This window comes from Aythya fuligula, chromosome 15 (genome assembly GCF_009819795.1).
Source record: "Aythya fuligula isolate bAytFul2 chromosome 15, bAytFul2.pri, whole genome shotgun sequence".
In the NCBI taxonomy this organism is placed as follows: domain Eukaryota; kingdom Metazoa; phylum Chordata; class Aves; order Anseriformes; family Anatidae; genus Aythya; species Aythya fuligula.
This window is the reverse complement of record NC_045573.1, coordinates 1,524,998-1,539,823: the sequence shown is the minus strand read 5'-3', so window position 1 is coordinate 1,539,823 and position 14,826 is coordinate 1,524,998. Positions and strand designations below refer to the sequence as shown.

The window sequence follows — 14,826 nt, the reverse complement described above, 5'->3', positions numbered from 1 at the left end:
AGAGAGGAGCGCCCGCCTCTCCTCCACCCGCCCATTACCCGACTTGGGAGGCCCGCGGGGCCACGCCCCCTCGACGTCACGCGCTTCCGCCAGCTCTGACCATAGAGAGGGAAGGCAGAGCGGCGGGTTCGCCATGCCCTTACAGGTCCGCTCTAGCCGCCTCTCGCTGCTCCGCGGCGGTACCGGGGATCTCGGCTCCCCGCGGCCGGAGGCAGCGCCGTGAGAGGCCTCAGCCGGGCCCTGTCACACGGCCGGTGACGCATCAGGCGTCAGTGGCGCAAAAACACCACAAAAACAAGCGAAAAACGTTAAAAAAAGGAGCTGAAACACTATAGGAAATGATAACTGCGCGCACCAACGCAGCTCCCGGCACGGCTCCGGGGCCGGGGGTTGTGGCGGTGCCGCAGCCGGGAGGGGGAGCCCCAGGAGCGCGGGGAGCGGCCGCGTCCCTGTGGCAGGCGGCTGGGAAAGCAGAGTTTGTGCTGTTTGTATACAGCGCGGGGCACCCTCACAGTGTTCTCCAACTTTTCTTTATCCTGGATTCCCACAAAAAGACCTATCCGGGGTCGCTGTGCTTTCAATTTGTGAGAAATCAGCGCGGGTCCCTCTCAAACACAGCGATTCAGCCGCTGGTTCTGCCCGAACAGCTCTCCAGAAACGCCCAGGGCCGTGGCGTGAGGCGCTGGCTCTGCCACATCACCGCCTGTGTCAGCAGCCGGGCACCGAGTCACCCCGATGAGCAAACATCCCTGCGGTCCTGGCCCCTGAGTCAAGGGCTGCCACTGCCCTAAAAGTGACAAAATGGCCCCGGCCTCCTGCCCTCCTCCCGTGACTCGCAGGGCTGGGGCTAGAGGGCGGCTGAGGAATGGTTCCGGGACACGCCATGCCTCAGAGAAGCTGGTCAATGGTGGTGGCTCAAATTGCTTGGTGGCCCAACATGATAACTCTTAAAACATCCCGAAATAAAGTCAATTTTCTAGCAAGGGAAATGGTAACGAGCCACTTTAAATCACACATTAAAATGTACCACAAATTCTTAGGACCTGCTCTTGCGCAACGCTGCTAACTGGAAGGCTGGACAAGCAGCACTTCCATCATTCAGATCTGCTTTCTTTTCACTGAATTCCTTGTCATTTGAGTTAAAAGAGGGTCTTCATTTCTGTGAGGCATAAACAATTATTTTAGGACAAAAACCACCGCAAGTTCGTTAAAATGTGTCGTGATGTTATTTAGTCCAAAACCATCAGCATTTAAGAACATCTGCAGTAGAATAAATAAAGTAATAGGTTGGATAAGTATTTTGGAAAACAGATAAACTAAGTAATTCAATATCTGGGGTTGCTGGATACAACAGGTAATATTTACTTTCTCCCCAAGAGACCCATTTATCACACTTCAAAGTAGAGAGTAGATAATACATGTCTTTTTGGTAATCAACATTAAAGTGTGTTTGGGTGGGGCTGTATTGAATAATTAGGAATGACTGAGGATGTTGGCTGTAATTACTTCAGGAAATGTACCCCCCCCCCCCCCTCTGAATTAATGATACTGTTGAAAATGTTTTTGTGTCAAAACTGCATCACACAATTTTGGAGAGCAATTAGCATGAAATGAGATGGAGGCTGCTGACAGTAATGTGCTGTCTTAAGTGTCACTCGTCTGTGAAATTACGCAAGTACCCCAGTGCCATGGCTGAGCATAGGATAATAAATATACCTGCATAATTAGCCTTAAAAGTGACATTACTCATCACAATGAACATTGTGACAAAGCAGCTGGCCAGAACCGGACTTTGTACTTTACAGATTTCACCCAAGGGTCTCATTTTTTTGGGTAGGAGCAGACCTGAGGCACTGCTTCCCACAGGCCCGGAGTGCTGAGGACCTAATCCTGCGAACTGTGGCCCTACAAATATGTTTTTCCCATCAGTGGCCTGTGTGATGTTCCCGGTGAAAGGAAGCACCTGACTCTTTTCCAGGGTGCCACGGTGGCTTGCAGGCAGCAGTCCTGGCAACTCGTCAGCTGGGGCATTTTCTGCTTCTCCAATAATAGTTACTATAATCTGTCTGGAGAGGGAATTGCTGATGGTTTTGTGTCCGTTTGCTGAGAAGCTAAACTTCCATCAGCAATGCAAGCTCAAAATTCTTCTTCTTCTTCTTCTTATTTTTTTCTACGAGTCGGACTTTGCAATCTCACAAAGTCCTCAACTTTAAAGTGGATCCAGGAAGTTTATTTTGAACAAAGAGCATGTAGGGTTGTTAATCCTTCCAGTGCAAGCTAGGAGGCCAGATCCAGACTGTCCTCTGCAAGTAACCATCTGATGATTAAAACAAACCTGGTCCACATGCTTCTGGCACGCTGCCAATGCAGCCTTCAGCAGAGGTTAGGTCTCCTTAACTTCTGCCTCCGGTCCTTGCTCCATGACACTGCCAAACAGCAAGTCTGAACAACCCCGTGTGATGTCCAGCACACTGCAGCTGTCTGTGGCTATAATATGGCTAGGTCTGTACGCAGGTGTAAAATGTAAGAAAAAAATTATCTGTATCATTGCAGAAGATGCTGCTGCTTTCTCGATGTCTGGACCTTCAGCAAGTCAAACGAAGAATTGCTAAAAAGCCAACACTCAGTCTTTTCTTCAAAGTTGGTTTTCAACTCATCGTCATTCTGAAAAATCATATTGCCAGTGTGTGTGAGTCACGGGTGTAGATTAATTTATTTCACAGTGCAAAGAGGTTTTTATAATACTCTTTCAATGGATTGAATCATTCTTCGCTGATGACTTAAGGATGCTGTTTTATTTCTCTCTGGATTGCAAATGGAGTCTGGATCTCATCACTAAATGTGACCCAAAACTATAAAGAAATATCATATATAATTAACTAGGCTTCAGTGTATCATTGCTTGGTTGGTACTTAGTTCTATGTGTTGTCAAGATGGCAATGTTTTCGTCCCAAGATAAAGGGTTAATAATGATGCTAGTGGTAGTTAATCTCCATGTTTAATTGCTAAATATTACATGATAATCTCAGAAGAAAAAGACACTCTTCAAGTCATTTAATCAGCAATAAATATACTTTGGAATAATTGATAACTCTGCAGATGAGTTTTCTTCATAGATTTTTTCAAATCCATTTTACTCAGAAGAGCAGCGGATCAAATATTTATAGTTTAGCACTAAAATACTGCCAAAGTGTAGAGCTAAAGGTTACGCCTTAGATTAATTTCACACTCACAGCTTGAGGTGGATGCGGTTCATTTGCAGTGAAGCTACTTAGTGCATAGTAGCGAGATGCACTTTCATTTGACAAAGTTTCTGATAGAAGTGACGATTTTCTCAGAGCTTAATATATTTTTTTAAAGTCTCAGGCACTCTGTTTAGCTGCAAAGGAGGTAGCTGGGTCTGTGTTTCTCCCTCTGCTTTGTCCGGGATCATGCCAGAGGCAGCAGTCCAGCCTCTGCTGTCACCTCGTCCTGCAGCCAGCAGTGCCTGGCAGTGCAGCAGGGCAGGGTCTGCAGCCACCCTGCCCTTGCAGGGTGCTGGCTTCTGCGTCCACAGGGCCTGGAGGTGGAAGCTGGGGCTTTATATGAGCATGGGGCAACAGCGGGCTCCTCTGTCCAGCTGGGCTGCAAGCTGTGCAGGTTCCTCACTTCAAGGCAGGCCTAAATTTACAGCCCTGAACGTCTACAGTCTTTGGAGACCAGTGCATTTCTCTAATCATTTTATGCTATTATAAAGTCAGCATTGTTTGTCCCAAGCACACCACATTGCCTTCCTCCAAGACATCCCCTCTTGTCAGGCTGGAACCAGTTGTGCAGCATTTCAAGGTGTGCATGTGTCAGTGGGGTTTGGCCATTTTTTAGTCTCAGGTTTGGATCAAACATACCAACGACTGTATCTGTGGGACTGGAGGAAAGGTGGCCTGTTGTTTTCCCACATTTGAAAAAATATCCCAACCTGCAATTATTAATCACACCGGTTGTTCACCTATTTTAGTGGAAGCTTGTTTTTCTTTCCAGAAGTTCAATTGCAGAGGCACACAAAGGCTTCAGCCTCTCCATTTGCCAACAGGCACGATGCACTTTGTAAGATTTCAGATTTCACGAGGGAATTTTCCTCCAAAATCTAAATGTGAGAAAAAAGCATAATTTAGTGCTCCAAGCTTTTCTGAAAAGCGGTGGTTCCTTAAAGAGGGAGAGGATGAGCAGGGAGGGGAGCTATCCTTAAAGCATAAATAGAGGTACATGCTGGGAAGCAGAGTTGTATTTTAAGGCATTCGTAAACATTAGCCTAGTGATAGGGTTTTCTTTAGCAACTGCATGTTGGAGGATGAGAGCACGCTAAGTGCAGCTAACAGAAAGCATAGTACCTCGACGGGAATTCAAAGAAACAGCGGGGGGAAGGAGCGGCATTAAGCTTTCAAGGTGAAGAGCCAATGTGCAAATTCCCAGAACAGGAAGAGGGCCTCGGGAGAGCTCGGCTTTCAAATAACATTAAGGCAGCTAACGTAAATGGACAGAAGCAAAGCAAAGGCAGCGCCGAGCTGCCTCCTACCCGCAGTGATTGCACTGGGAGCAGAGCTCGTGGGGCCACGGGACCGGGCAGTGCGGGGGCTTCAGTGGTGCTCAGGAAGCTGAGCCATGACCCAGCCCCAGACACTGGCCCCTGGACAGCCCTGGCAAATGCCTGGATGTCTAGGTGTGCTTTTTCAGACTGGGATGTGTTTGCATCCCCCTTTTACATTGGGCAGGCTCAGAAGGCTCCTGGCTCCTCATCCCGGCCAAGCAGACTGCTCTGAGAGATGTCATTTTACTGTGTGTTGCTGGATTTTGGGGGCGTCCATCTCACACCTACAAGGACTGCATAAATAACTAAGAATTGCATGCCATCAGTGTAGGACATCGTGCTTCTTCTTATTGCAACACAGTTGTAGCACATTTGATTCCACTTGTAAGGATGGCCCGGAAATAGGACTGCTGATGTGCCTCCTTTTTGATATCTCAGAAGGTTTTACAAATATAGCTCTTAATCCAGCAGCACGCATGCCAAACCAAACACACTCCACCTGTGCAGAGTTGCTTAAAGACAAATTTTGTTCTCAGCTATATGCCTTGGAGCCCTCTGCTCCAATTATCTTACACACATATAATTGTGTGTACAATATAGCCTCAACTAATTAAATTTCAGGAAAATAGGAGAGCACTTCAGCGTTGTGTGGGATTTGGTTAAGAGATCTCAGAGCTGTCAAAGGAAAGATTCATCTCACAACTCTTCCTCCTTACAGTAAACATGCCTCAGATCAGAGCCAAATATACGCTGCACTTCACACATCTGGGTATTAGCTCACTTTCATTATTGTAAATTACTTCCAGGAGAAAGACTGAATCATGGAATGGAGGGGGCTGAGAAATCTGCTTGCCTTAGAGACATTCATTTGATGTCATCTTTTTTTTCCCTTGCTCTTTTACCTTCTTTTCGTATTTTCGTCTTTGTTGCTTCCTTATTGCTTTTCTAAGGCAATATTGTCATAGCACATCCTTGTGATTTTTTCATCATGATCCATTGGTGCTGCTATGCCGTGCCCAAACCACACTGTGATGGCATTGCTTCAGCCCTCGAGATGTTTAGAGGCTCTCCTAATACTCTGCCAGAGGTTGGAGGCAAAAGAGGCCAAACGGAGGCCTGGATGGGTGGTGATCCACTCCTTTCTGACAGCCCATCCCTCCACACCAGTGGCCCATTGGGGCCAGGTTCGTGTGTCTGAGTCACGTAGGAGGTGTGGGACTGTGCCCGTGCCTGCGAGATGCTGGGCTGCTTCGTTATGAAGTGACCAATTAGCCCGGTGTGATGGGCAGCGCAGGGGGCCCGGGGCTGCACCTCCGCTCGGGTTTTGTCTCCGATCAGCAGTTCAGCTGTTCCCTCTCCGTACCTCAGTTTTAAGCAGAGCTCATTCCACTGACTCAGCTGGGTGCCGTGGGGCTTAATTGTTGTCTATAAAGGGCTTTGGAATCCGAAGTGATCGATGCTATGAGTGTGTGTGTGATTAGGAACTGCGTGCCCTGCCGTGGGCTCCGCTGCGGGGCCTGAGCGAACAAACAAGCTCATTTGGCTCGGAATGGCAAACGCTAGGAAACTATGCAAAAGTACTCTGGGTCGGGCTTTTTATTTTATTTTTTTGAAATTTAGTGCTAATGGATCCATTGTTTCATGTAAAGGTTTCTACCGCTTTTGTTATGGTGTGTGTGACATTCACAGTACTCTTTGTTCCATTAGCAAAGTAATTTGAGAGAGTTTATTATCCTTTGGAGACTTCACTGCTTGCTGTTTAACTTCCATGTGATTGGACCCTGGAAAAATCTCTTAAAATAGTGCACGAGCCTAAAAATAGTGATGAATTAGTCGTTTCTTAGGAATAAAATAATTAATTTGGTGCACTTTGGAAGATCAGAAATGTTAGGAAACACCACTTACTGCTTCCTCTCTCTCTTCAGAGCCACCAAAACACATGAAAGGCTTTATGGTGGAGTCAAAGTGCCTCTCGCCTCGCCGTTTGAGATCGTAATTTGTTTGTATCAGCCACAGTTGCTTTACTTCAGAGGAACAGAGAAGTGGCATTTAATCAGCATGTTCTGAATCACCGGTGAAAGGAATCGCTCCCTAATCTGAATTTATCGCACCGGGACTCACTCTAGATGCGAGGCAATGGCACACGGTGTTATTCCTGGGCTGCCTGTCGTGGCGGTGCCCGCGGGACTGCGCCCGCCTGGGTCCCACTCGCTAAGTGGCTCAGGCACCCCGCCGGGCGAAACACGCTCGCTCTGATTCACCGGGAGAGCTCAGCAGTGTGCTGGCTGCTGGAAGGCATCAGGGTTCGCTGAGCCACGCGTGTGGGAATATTTTCTCCTTGCCGTGAAGCCTTCAGTCGCTCGGGGTTGGAGCAGCGCTGCAGGCAGCGGTGGCACGAGCTGGGGAAAGTTGGTGAAGGGTGAGCCGTGGCACCGGGGCGTGCAGGAGGAGACAAAGAGCATGGCACAGCTGCTGTCCTCCGGTATGAAGGGTGTAAACCATGCTCCCTGCTACAGGGGGGACCTTCGGTGCCAGGTCTCACTCCCTGAGCTTCAAACCCCGTGCAAAGGGCAACCCTCTGCAGCAGCACCCTGCTTGGCACAGCCTTGGGGACCCTTCCTGCCCCTTTACCAGCCTTGTTGCCCTCCTCTGGGTGCTTGCAGGGACCATACCAGGCTTTTTATGTTGTGGAGGCCAGAGCTGCATGCAGTATTCAAGGTGAGGCCTGAAAAAAGAGGATGGCTGCAGCTAAGAGAGGGCTGTGGTTCTGCAGAGTGCTGTGCGGCCAGAGGAGGGCAGGTTCTGTACCAACCTACGAGTCTCCTCATCCAAAATGGTCTTGCCTCCAGCCTCTCACTGAACTCCCACAGGGAGATGCTGGAGAGGCCAAATGGCCAAAAAGTGCCATATACAGAATGAGCAGTAATGGCCAAGTGTGGCAGAGGCCCCATCACCGGGCTGGCCTCTTAAATTGCTTTGTTTTCATGCTCGGATGAGTTGCTAACCTTCCAATAAACACCAGAGTCATTATAATAAAAATGTGGAAAATGCTATCATTAAACCACACCGGTTTATTTTTCAAGTGCCTCTTTCTGGGACATCAAATTCATTTAGATCATTCTCAAAAGCCACAAATCCTGAATGGGTGCGGTAATGTGTGTGGTGGGAGGCGAGAGCACAAGGCACATTAAATTGGGTAGAGGCAGGGCTCTGACAGGAGAGCTCGGCTGGCTTTATTGCAGGGGGTTAAGACGTGACGCCTCGGGCTGCTCACCCCTCTTGCCCCCAGTTCTGCAGACTGAAACCCTGGTTCATGCCCTGACGTCTCATCTCAAGCCCCGTGGTGGATGGAGATGGTGCAGGAGACAAAGGAGGCAGCTCCTGGAGAATCCGAGCAGTGAGCAGTGCGCAGGAGCCAGGGCCCTTCCTATAGCAGAGCCTTCCCCTCACAGAAAGACACATTTTGTTGCAAAATACAGCAAAAAGGCCTTAGATCCTTCCAGCTGCAGAGCCAGCTGGTTAGATCCCACTCCCCATCACCTCTACAAGTTTGGAACAACTTCATCGAGGGTTTGCCTGAGGACTGGGGAAGCTGAGCAAAGTTTTGGCTCAGTCTCCGTGTTGTTGGCAAATGTGGTGCTGGGGCTAATTGCGTTAATTAAGTGAAAACATAGATGTGAGGTTTTTGAAGGGACTTGAGGGCTGGACTCCACTCAGGTGAAAACAAACACACGCAGCTTAGAGAAGTGACCTAAAAGGCTGAAATCCTGGATGAGCCTGCACTAAACTTTCATAGGAGCCAGGCGTTGTTCAAAAGCTCTTTATCTGCCAAGAGGAATCAAGATTTTGTTCATCTGAGGAGTTTCTGGCACGAAGGCCCCCTCGGAGCAGCACAGCATGATCGATGTGTCCACGGGCGTGCTTATGGCGTCTGCAGAAACATCAGTTCTGTGAGGGGGGTAGGGTTACACAGAATAGAAATTGAAGACGAATTGCTGCTCAGCTGTTTTGCTCCAAAGATATTTAAAAATACTTGGGAAGGGAAGTGTGCACTGTGCTAGGGAGCTGGAGCCTTCAAGCACCGTCTCGGAGTATCTCGAGGTGCTGCGCATGGGTCGTTTGGTGCATGGGGAGGAAAGGGTTCAATTTAGCTCCCGGAGGGTTTATCAGCATGACAAGTTATTCAAGTTATGCCAAAAATACACAGAAAAGACACTTCAGGCAGAGCTCTAGGAATGCAAAAATCTTCCACTCCTGGTAGGAAGCTTGAGCCCACGTTTGTACGTTGATGCAGCCAAACACAAGCTGCTGAGCTGCCGGCTCGGTTTGGAACTGGGGCAGGGTTGGAGACAAGTCTCTGCCTTTTCCAGAGCCCAGCACTGGGTTGTTCAGAACTGACACTGCTCTCGGGGCGAGAGGAGGTATAATGGCTTTTTATTGAGTGAAATAAAGCTGATAGCGCGTGTGTCCCATCGTGAACTGGGGTTTGGTGACCAGGGATGCGATGTGATTGTCTGTGTGCTGTACTGATGCCCTTCATTAATGGCTCTTGAAACATGGAAGTGGTGAGGCCATTCATAATTTCCAGAGCACTCAAAGCGTGACAAAAATAGCCTGTCCATCAGAGATCTGCTCAGTGGAAGATGGAAGCCCGGCTCCGTCCTTATGGTAAACCTGGGTGCTTCCAAGAAGTTGCGCCATGGCTGAATTCGACTCTCCTCATCTGGATCAATAACAAAAATGTTTTCGGCTCTGCACGCACGTGACTTCTTGCACTCAGCTCGGGAAGAGGCCAAAATCCCCTTCAGAGCATCCAGGAATTTCACTGCCTCCTCACCTTTCCCGAACAGGAAAATCGCGAGGCTTTGTGCTGACCCATTTACACTTCCCCGTGTCTCAATGCTGCTTTGCAATTTTGCTCGGCATCCCCGAGCAGAGGGGCAGGATGGATGCTGCTTCAGAGGGAGCCCGACGGCGGGCAGCAGGCTGCCCACATGGGAACACGCTAAAATAACAACACGGAGAGGTGAAATGGGCACACAGGAGCATGCAAGATGCTGAGAACAAAATTAATCAAGTTACCGTGCGGCCTGAAGAACAGAAATGATTTAGTCATAGTGCAGGGTATTATGCCAAGAAATTGGGTAATAAACTCAGTAAGCAAGAGGAACTGGAATTGCTCACCAATGAGCCTCAGTATGACCTACTTGGTTTTATCAGGGAATCTGGGGGGAAAAGTCAGCTGACTGAAAGGGCAAAACTGGTGGTTACAACCCGTAAGAAGAGCTGAGCTGCCAAAGAGGAGGAGGAGCAGCACTGACAGATCCACTGCAAGCAGCTCTGAACACTTTGCTGCAGGAGAAAGCGCGAGGGGCTGCTTGCTCCAGCTCACTGCAGCTGCTGAATCGCACAAAGGAGCAGAGCAAACGGCTCCTTGCATCTCTCCAAAATACCTACAGAAAAAACATGGTGTGGTTGCAAGGTTTCCATCCAGGCAACACACTGCAGGAGGCTGCAGGATTGGGGTTACTGAACCCTAAAACACTCACGTTTAATGTGGGTAACAAGTGGCACCAGAGGACCATTGGAAGGGGCTGAATATGTTGGGTCCTGTCATTTCTCTGGAGTGTGAAGGCTTCAGGGAGGGGAGCACAAGCTGGCAGGCATCCCATGGGAATCAGGTGTTACCCTCCCAGGTCACCTTTTTCCCTAAAGAAGAGGTGGAAGAACAGAGTTCCTCACCGAAGGAGCTGTTCGGGAAGGGAGGCAGGCACTTGGCTGTTTTCAGCTGTGATGGCAAGGGACCAAGAGCAGACTGATCCTCCGGGTAGCATTTGTAGGGGCATGTGCTGTACACGAGCACAGCAGCCCCCAGAGCCCCCAGCACAGGCACGGTGTCTTCTCTCTTCCCACTGCTTTGCACCTCTTTGGCAGTCTAATTTTGCCCTGCACCGAGGCAAGTTCAGAGGCACTGGGAAGTACCCTGCTCAGAAAGGATTTTGCTGAAAACCACCAGTTTCTTCACGCTTACAGTTCCCCCAGGGCACGTTCCTGTGCCTCGCAGCTCGTCCCTCTCTGGGCAGTGAGGTGGGGGGCACAGATCCCCTCTGGGGGGTCCTCACTTGCGGTCGGTTTGAAACCTCTCTCTTCCTCCAGCACTGAACCTACTGCTGTCGGGCAGGTCCTGGGGGTCTGGGGGGGGTGGATGCTGAGCTTCAGAGAGCTTTGTGGGGCTGCAGGGGTGGCGCAGGGCTGCGGGAGGCTGCTTGGGGCCGGGAGGGGGCTGCCCAGGGGCTCGGGGATGCTCGGGACGGTGCAGAGGATGCAGGAGGCGGCGGCGGGGGGGGGATGCTCGGGGCGGCGGGGGGATGCTGCCGGCTGGGAGGGATGCTGAGGGCTAAGGGAGGGGATGCCGAGGGGCGGCGGGGGGGGAGGTCCGAGGGGCGGTGGGGGGCTGCGGGGCGGAGCTGTGGGGTGCCCCTCCCGGCGGCGTTATAAAGCGGCGGGGCTCGGGCGCGGGGCTGCCTTCGCTGGGGCACCCGGGGCAGGGGCGGCGGCGGCGGGGGGGACGCCTCCTGCCCGCAGCGATGGCGAGGGGGCGGCTGTCGGGGGGCGCCTGGGGGGCCCTGGTGCTGCTGGGGCTGATGCTGCCGGCGGCCCCGCCGGCCGGCGCTTGGTACAAGCACGTCGCCAGCCCCCGGTACCACACGGTGGGGCGAGCCTCGGGGCTGCTCATGGGGGTCCGCCGCTCCCCGTACCTCTGGCGCCGGGAGCTGCCGCCCGAACCCCCCCGCCGCCCCGGGGGTCCCGCGCCCGCCGCCCCCCAGCCCCCGGGACGCCCCGACGGGGGCTCCCCGCCGCCCGCCCCCCCGCCGCCGCCGCCGCCGCTGTCGCATCCCGGTCCCGGCCGCCTCCTGCAACGCCTGCTCCGGAGGGGTTGGGGCTGGGGGGGACCCCGGCCGGCCCCCGCCCGGCCGCCGCCCGCAGCCCGCGGAGCTCAGGTAAAGCGGGACCCGACGGCAGGGCTCCGGGGGGGACCGCGGGGACAAAAGGCGAGGGGATGTCCCGCCGCACCGAGCCGGGGAGGTGGCTTTTGGGGTGCGGGAGCCTTGCTGCCATCCCCCTGCGGCACCCTGGGGGGCTGGAGGGGTGCCGCCGGGGGGCTGGGTGCGGGAGGCTTGCTGCCGTCTCCCACCGTGCAGGCATCGGGGGGGGATGCACAGTGGGAGAATAACCTGAGCAAAGACCCCATGGCATGGCTGGGCTGCGGGGAGATGCCCCCTGCGCCTGGGGGGTGCCCAGGCAGGGGAGCGAGGGGAGCCGGGACCCCACGGGACAGCCCGTGCCCTGGGGGGGGGTTCCAGCCCCGGCTCTGGATCGAGGGAGTTTGCAAAAGTCTCTGCTGTATTTTGAAACTTGCACCATGAGGTCCCAGCAGGATGGAGCAGCCAGGCTTCCTCCCGGTGAGATGCGTTCGGAGGGGCTGCACCTGGGTCTAGGGGCAGAAAAAGGAGCTGGGGGATTTCTGTGCCTGTGTTTGGGGTATCCCAAACCTGCACCCTGCAAGGAGCGAGCTGTCAGTGCCATGCCGGGGTGTTTGTGGTGCTGGAGGTGCTGAGGAGCTCCCAGCATCACCCCTCTGCAGGACCCCTCTCCCTGCCCTCTCCCCACTCGGCCAAGCTGCGTGGGACTGTTTTGGGGCCGTGTCCAAACATTAAATCTCTTTTCCCCTATGTAAAGCAGGAGCCAACATCCGGCTGAAATCCAGGGATGCTTTTAGATGTTGGATCAGCCCCGAGACATGCAGCCTTATTCCCATCCACACCCCCCGCCTTCATTTTTTGGAGGCAATCTGGGATTTTTATCTTTTGGGGAAAGCCCAGGCAGGTCAGCTCAGCCCGTGCTATGCAGGTCCCTCGGGCAGCCTGGCTGGAAGCACGGACAGAGCCTGTGTCGTGGCGGGGGTGCAGCGCTCTGATTCCACAGCAGAACCTCCACGAGAGCTTTGCACCAAGCCTCCTGGGTGTTTATAATGGGTGCTTGAGCCGTGGGGCGTGATTTGTGTGCACGGTCTGTTGTGGGAACAGAAAGGGTCTGCAGTGACCGTGGGGAAGGTCTGAGCCCACGTCCTGAATGGTTTTAAGCACTGTATGGAGAGGAAATATCCACGTGGGCACTGGGCAGAGCTGGGTGATGGGGCCACAGCTGGATGTCCTGGGTCATCACCGTGTAATAACATGGGATCCTTTTCTTCTTTCAGCCTCTCCCGATGGAAGACGTGGCTCTGCTCCGCTGAAAGGTCCCAGCAGGGATGCTCCGGGCGCCGGAGGAGCACTGGCTGCCCGAGGTGGGGACTGTTTCCGTGGCTGGTGAGGAGGAGTTTCATCGGCGGCCCTCCGGGTCTCTGACCTCTCCGAAACCATACAGACGGTTGCATTCAAAAAAAAGTCTGATTTTTCTTGCCCACTGTCCAGACACAGTGGTAAATTCATCTTGTTTTCAGGTCAACTTAGTGCTATAAACTTGGGGAGAAATAAACAGGGAAAATATTTATTTTGTTTATTTTTTTTAGATTTCTGTACTGGCTTGTTTGCAATATGACACAAACATGTACTGTTTGCTTCCTAGGAACCTGCCCTCATTAAAATGAGAATCGATCAAAGGAAATGTGTTTCATGGTGCATTTATTTTATTTTATTTTATTTTATTTTATTTTATTTTATTTTATTTTATTTTATTTTATTTTAGCAGAAGCTGGTATGGCTCAGACAGGGCTCAGACGCTTTGGTGTTCCGGTCACTCCCAGATTTTTCTGATGTGATCTAACTCCTTGACAGAGTTTCTTCTGCAGCCTTACAGTGAATCTCCTTTAGTGCCCTTTGGGGAGTTACTGCCGGGGGGCTCTCAGCTAAGAGGACAAAGTTTGAAATCTGTCCTGGACTCTGCTGAACAAAAGCTCTGCAAGTCCTCTGCTCTGGTTGCTTGTCTGCCTGTTTAGAGCTTAATTTTGTATTCATCTCTGCTGATGAAACAGAAAAGTTTTTCCCCACTGAAACAGGGTGTGGGTGCTGAGCCAGCGGGGCCGAGGCAGTAACACACACTGGGATGGGTGGGGTCTGGATTTTGGGGAGCTCAGCTCCCGTGGTGGGATCACAGCATGGGCACAGCAGGGCTGCCTGCTGCCCATCAGAAGGGAAAATCCCTGCTGGTGCTTGCCAGGGGGCATTTCAGTGTTTTACACATGAAGGATCGGTTTCCCCTCTGTGTCCCCTCTCTGTTTCCCCCACGATTTCAATTTTCTTCCAAATTCCTGCTCTTCATTAGTGCAGCACGGTACACGGATGGCACAAATGGCAGATAATTGCCCCCAACCCATTAGGCTGTTGCACTTGAGCAGGGCTGGGGCTGCTGCAGCGCCAATCAGCCTGTGGAGTGGCCGCAGAGGCGGGTTGCTGTTCTCATGGAGGTAAGTGGCAAAATGAGGTGAGAAACGTAAAGGTCAGCATCGCACTGGGGGTGCACAGAGAGGGCGAGGAGGGGCGATGTGATGAGAGACACGACTTGGGTGTGCTCCCACCCCCCTGCGTAGGAAAGAAGCACTCGTGTGCGTCGATACTGGGGCAAAACCAGCAGATGCTCGGTTAAGCACAAGCCCTTTTACCTTGTAAAATATTTCTCCCTGCTGCGGAGGAGGAGCATGAGCTGATTCCCCAAAGGGAAAACTTTGCTGGGGCAAAGTAATTTCCCTTGTGCTCTCAGCTCTCTGGAGACGTCTGAGCATTCCCTTGGGTCAACAATCCCAGTAAACAGGAAGCAACCTTACAAAGGCATTTAATTACCCCTCTCCGACAAGCATTAATCCAATCCCTTCTTAAAGACAAGCCCCAGGAGGGCTTTGCCTCCATCCTGCCCATGGCCATGCAGATGCTCCAGGGTCTGTGTGCCTGGACTGGGGGGATCCTGAGACAAAATACAGCACTGTTTTTTTTGGGGGGGAAAGCTGCTTGCAGGGGGAACAGGGTGGCACCGGGTGGCTTTGCCATGCCATCTTGTGGCCGTGCCGATGCTGTGGGACAGGAGAGCTGGGAGCAGGGCAGGGGCTCCGAACCACATCCCTGGAGGGGGCAGCTCCCATGGGTGCCCTCCTGCCTGCATAGGCCCTGCCAAAACCAGCTTGGGGCTGGGAGCTTGGGGCTGAGGCTGACCCGCTGCTCTCCGTATCTCCCAGCCAGGGCTCTCCATCACCCAGCGGGTGCGTTTTG

At 52.4% G+C, this 14,826-nt stretch overlaps 1 protein-coding gene across 1 annotated transcript; it reads left to right on the top strand.

Annotated features, from left to right (window-relative positions):
• Positions 1-133: 133 nt before the first annotated feature.
• On the top strand, positions 134-13,231 carry NPW (neuropeptide W). Its single transcript, XM_032197738.1, has 3 exons — positions 134-179; positions 10,982-11,565; positions 12,825-13,231. The coding sequence occupies exons 1-3, from the start codon at positions 134-136 to the stop codon at positions 12,858-12,860; spliced, it is 666 nt and encodes a 221-aa protein (XP_032053629.1). The 3' UTR covers positions 12,861-13,231.
• Positions 13,232-14,826: the final 1,595 nt, after the last annotated feature.

Bases quoted from the DNA above. Each gene is read 5' to 3' on its own strand.
- NPW (XM_032197738.1), top strand. From the start codon at position 134: ATGCCCTTACAGGTCCGCTCTAGCCGCCTCTCGCTGCTCCGCGGCG. The intron at 180-10,981 runs GTACCGGGGATC...GGGGATGCCGAG, and splicing joins CCTCTCGCTGCTCCGCGGCG to GGGCGGCGGGGGGGGAGGTC. The intron at 11,566-12,824 runs GTAAAGCGGGAC...TTCTTCTTTCAG, and splicing joins CCGCAGCCCGCGGAGCTCAG to CCTCTCCCGATGGAAGACGT.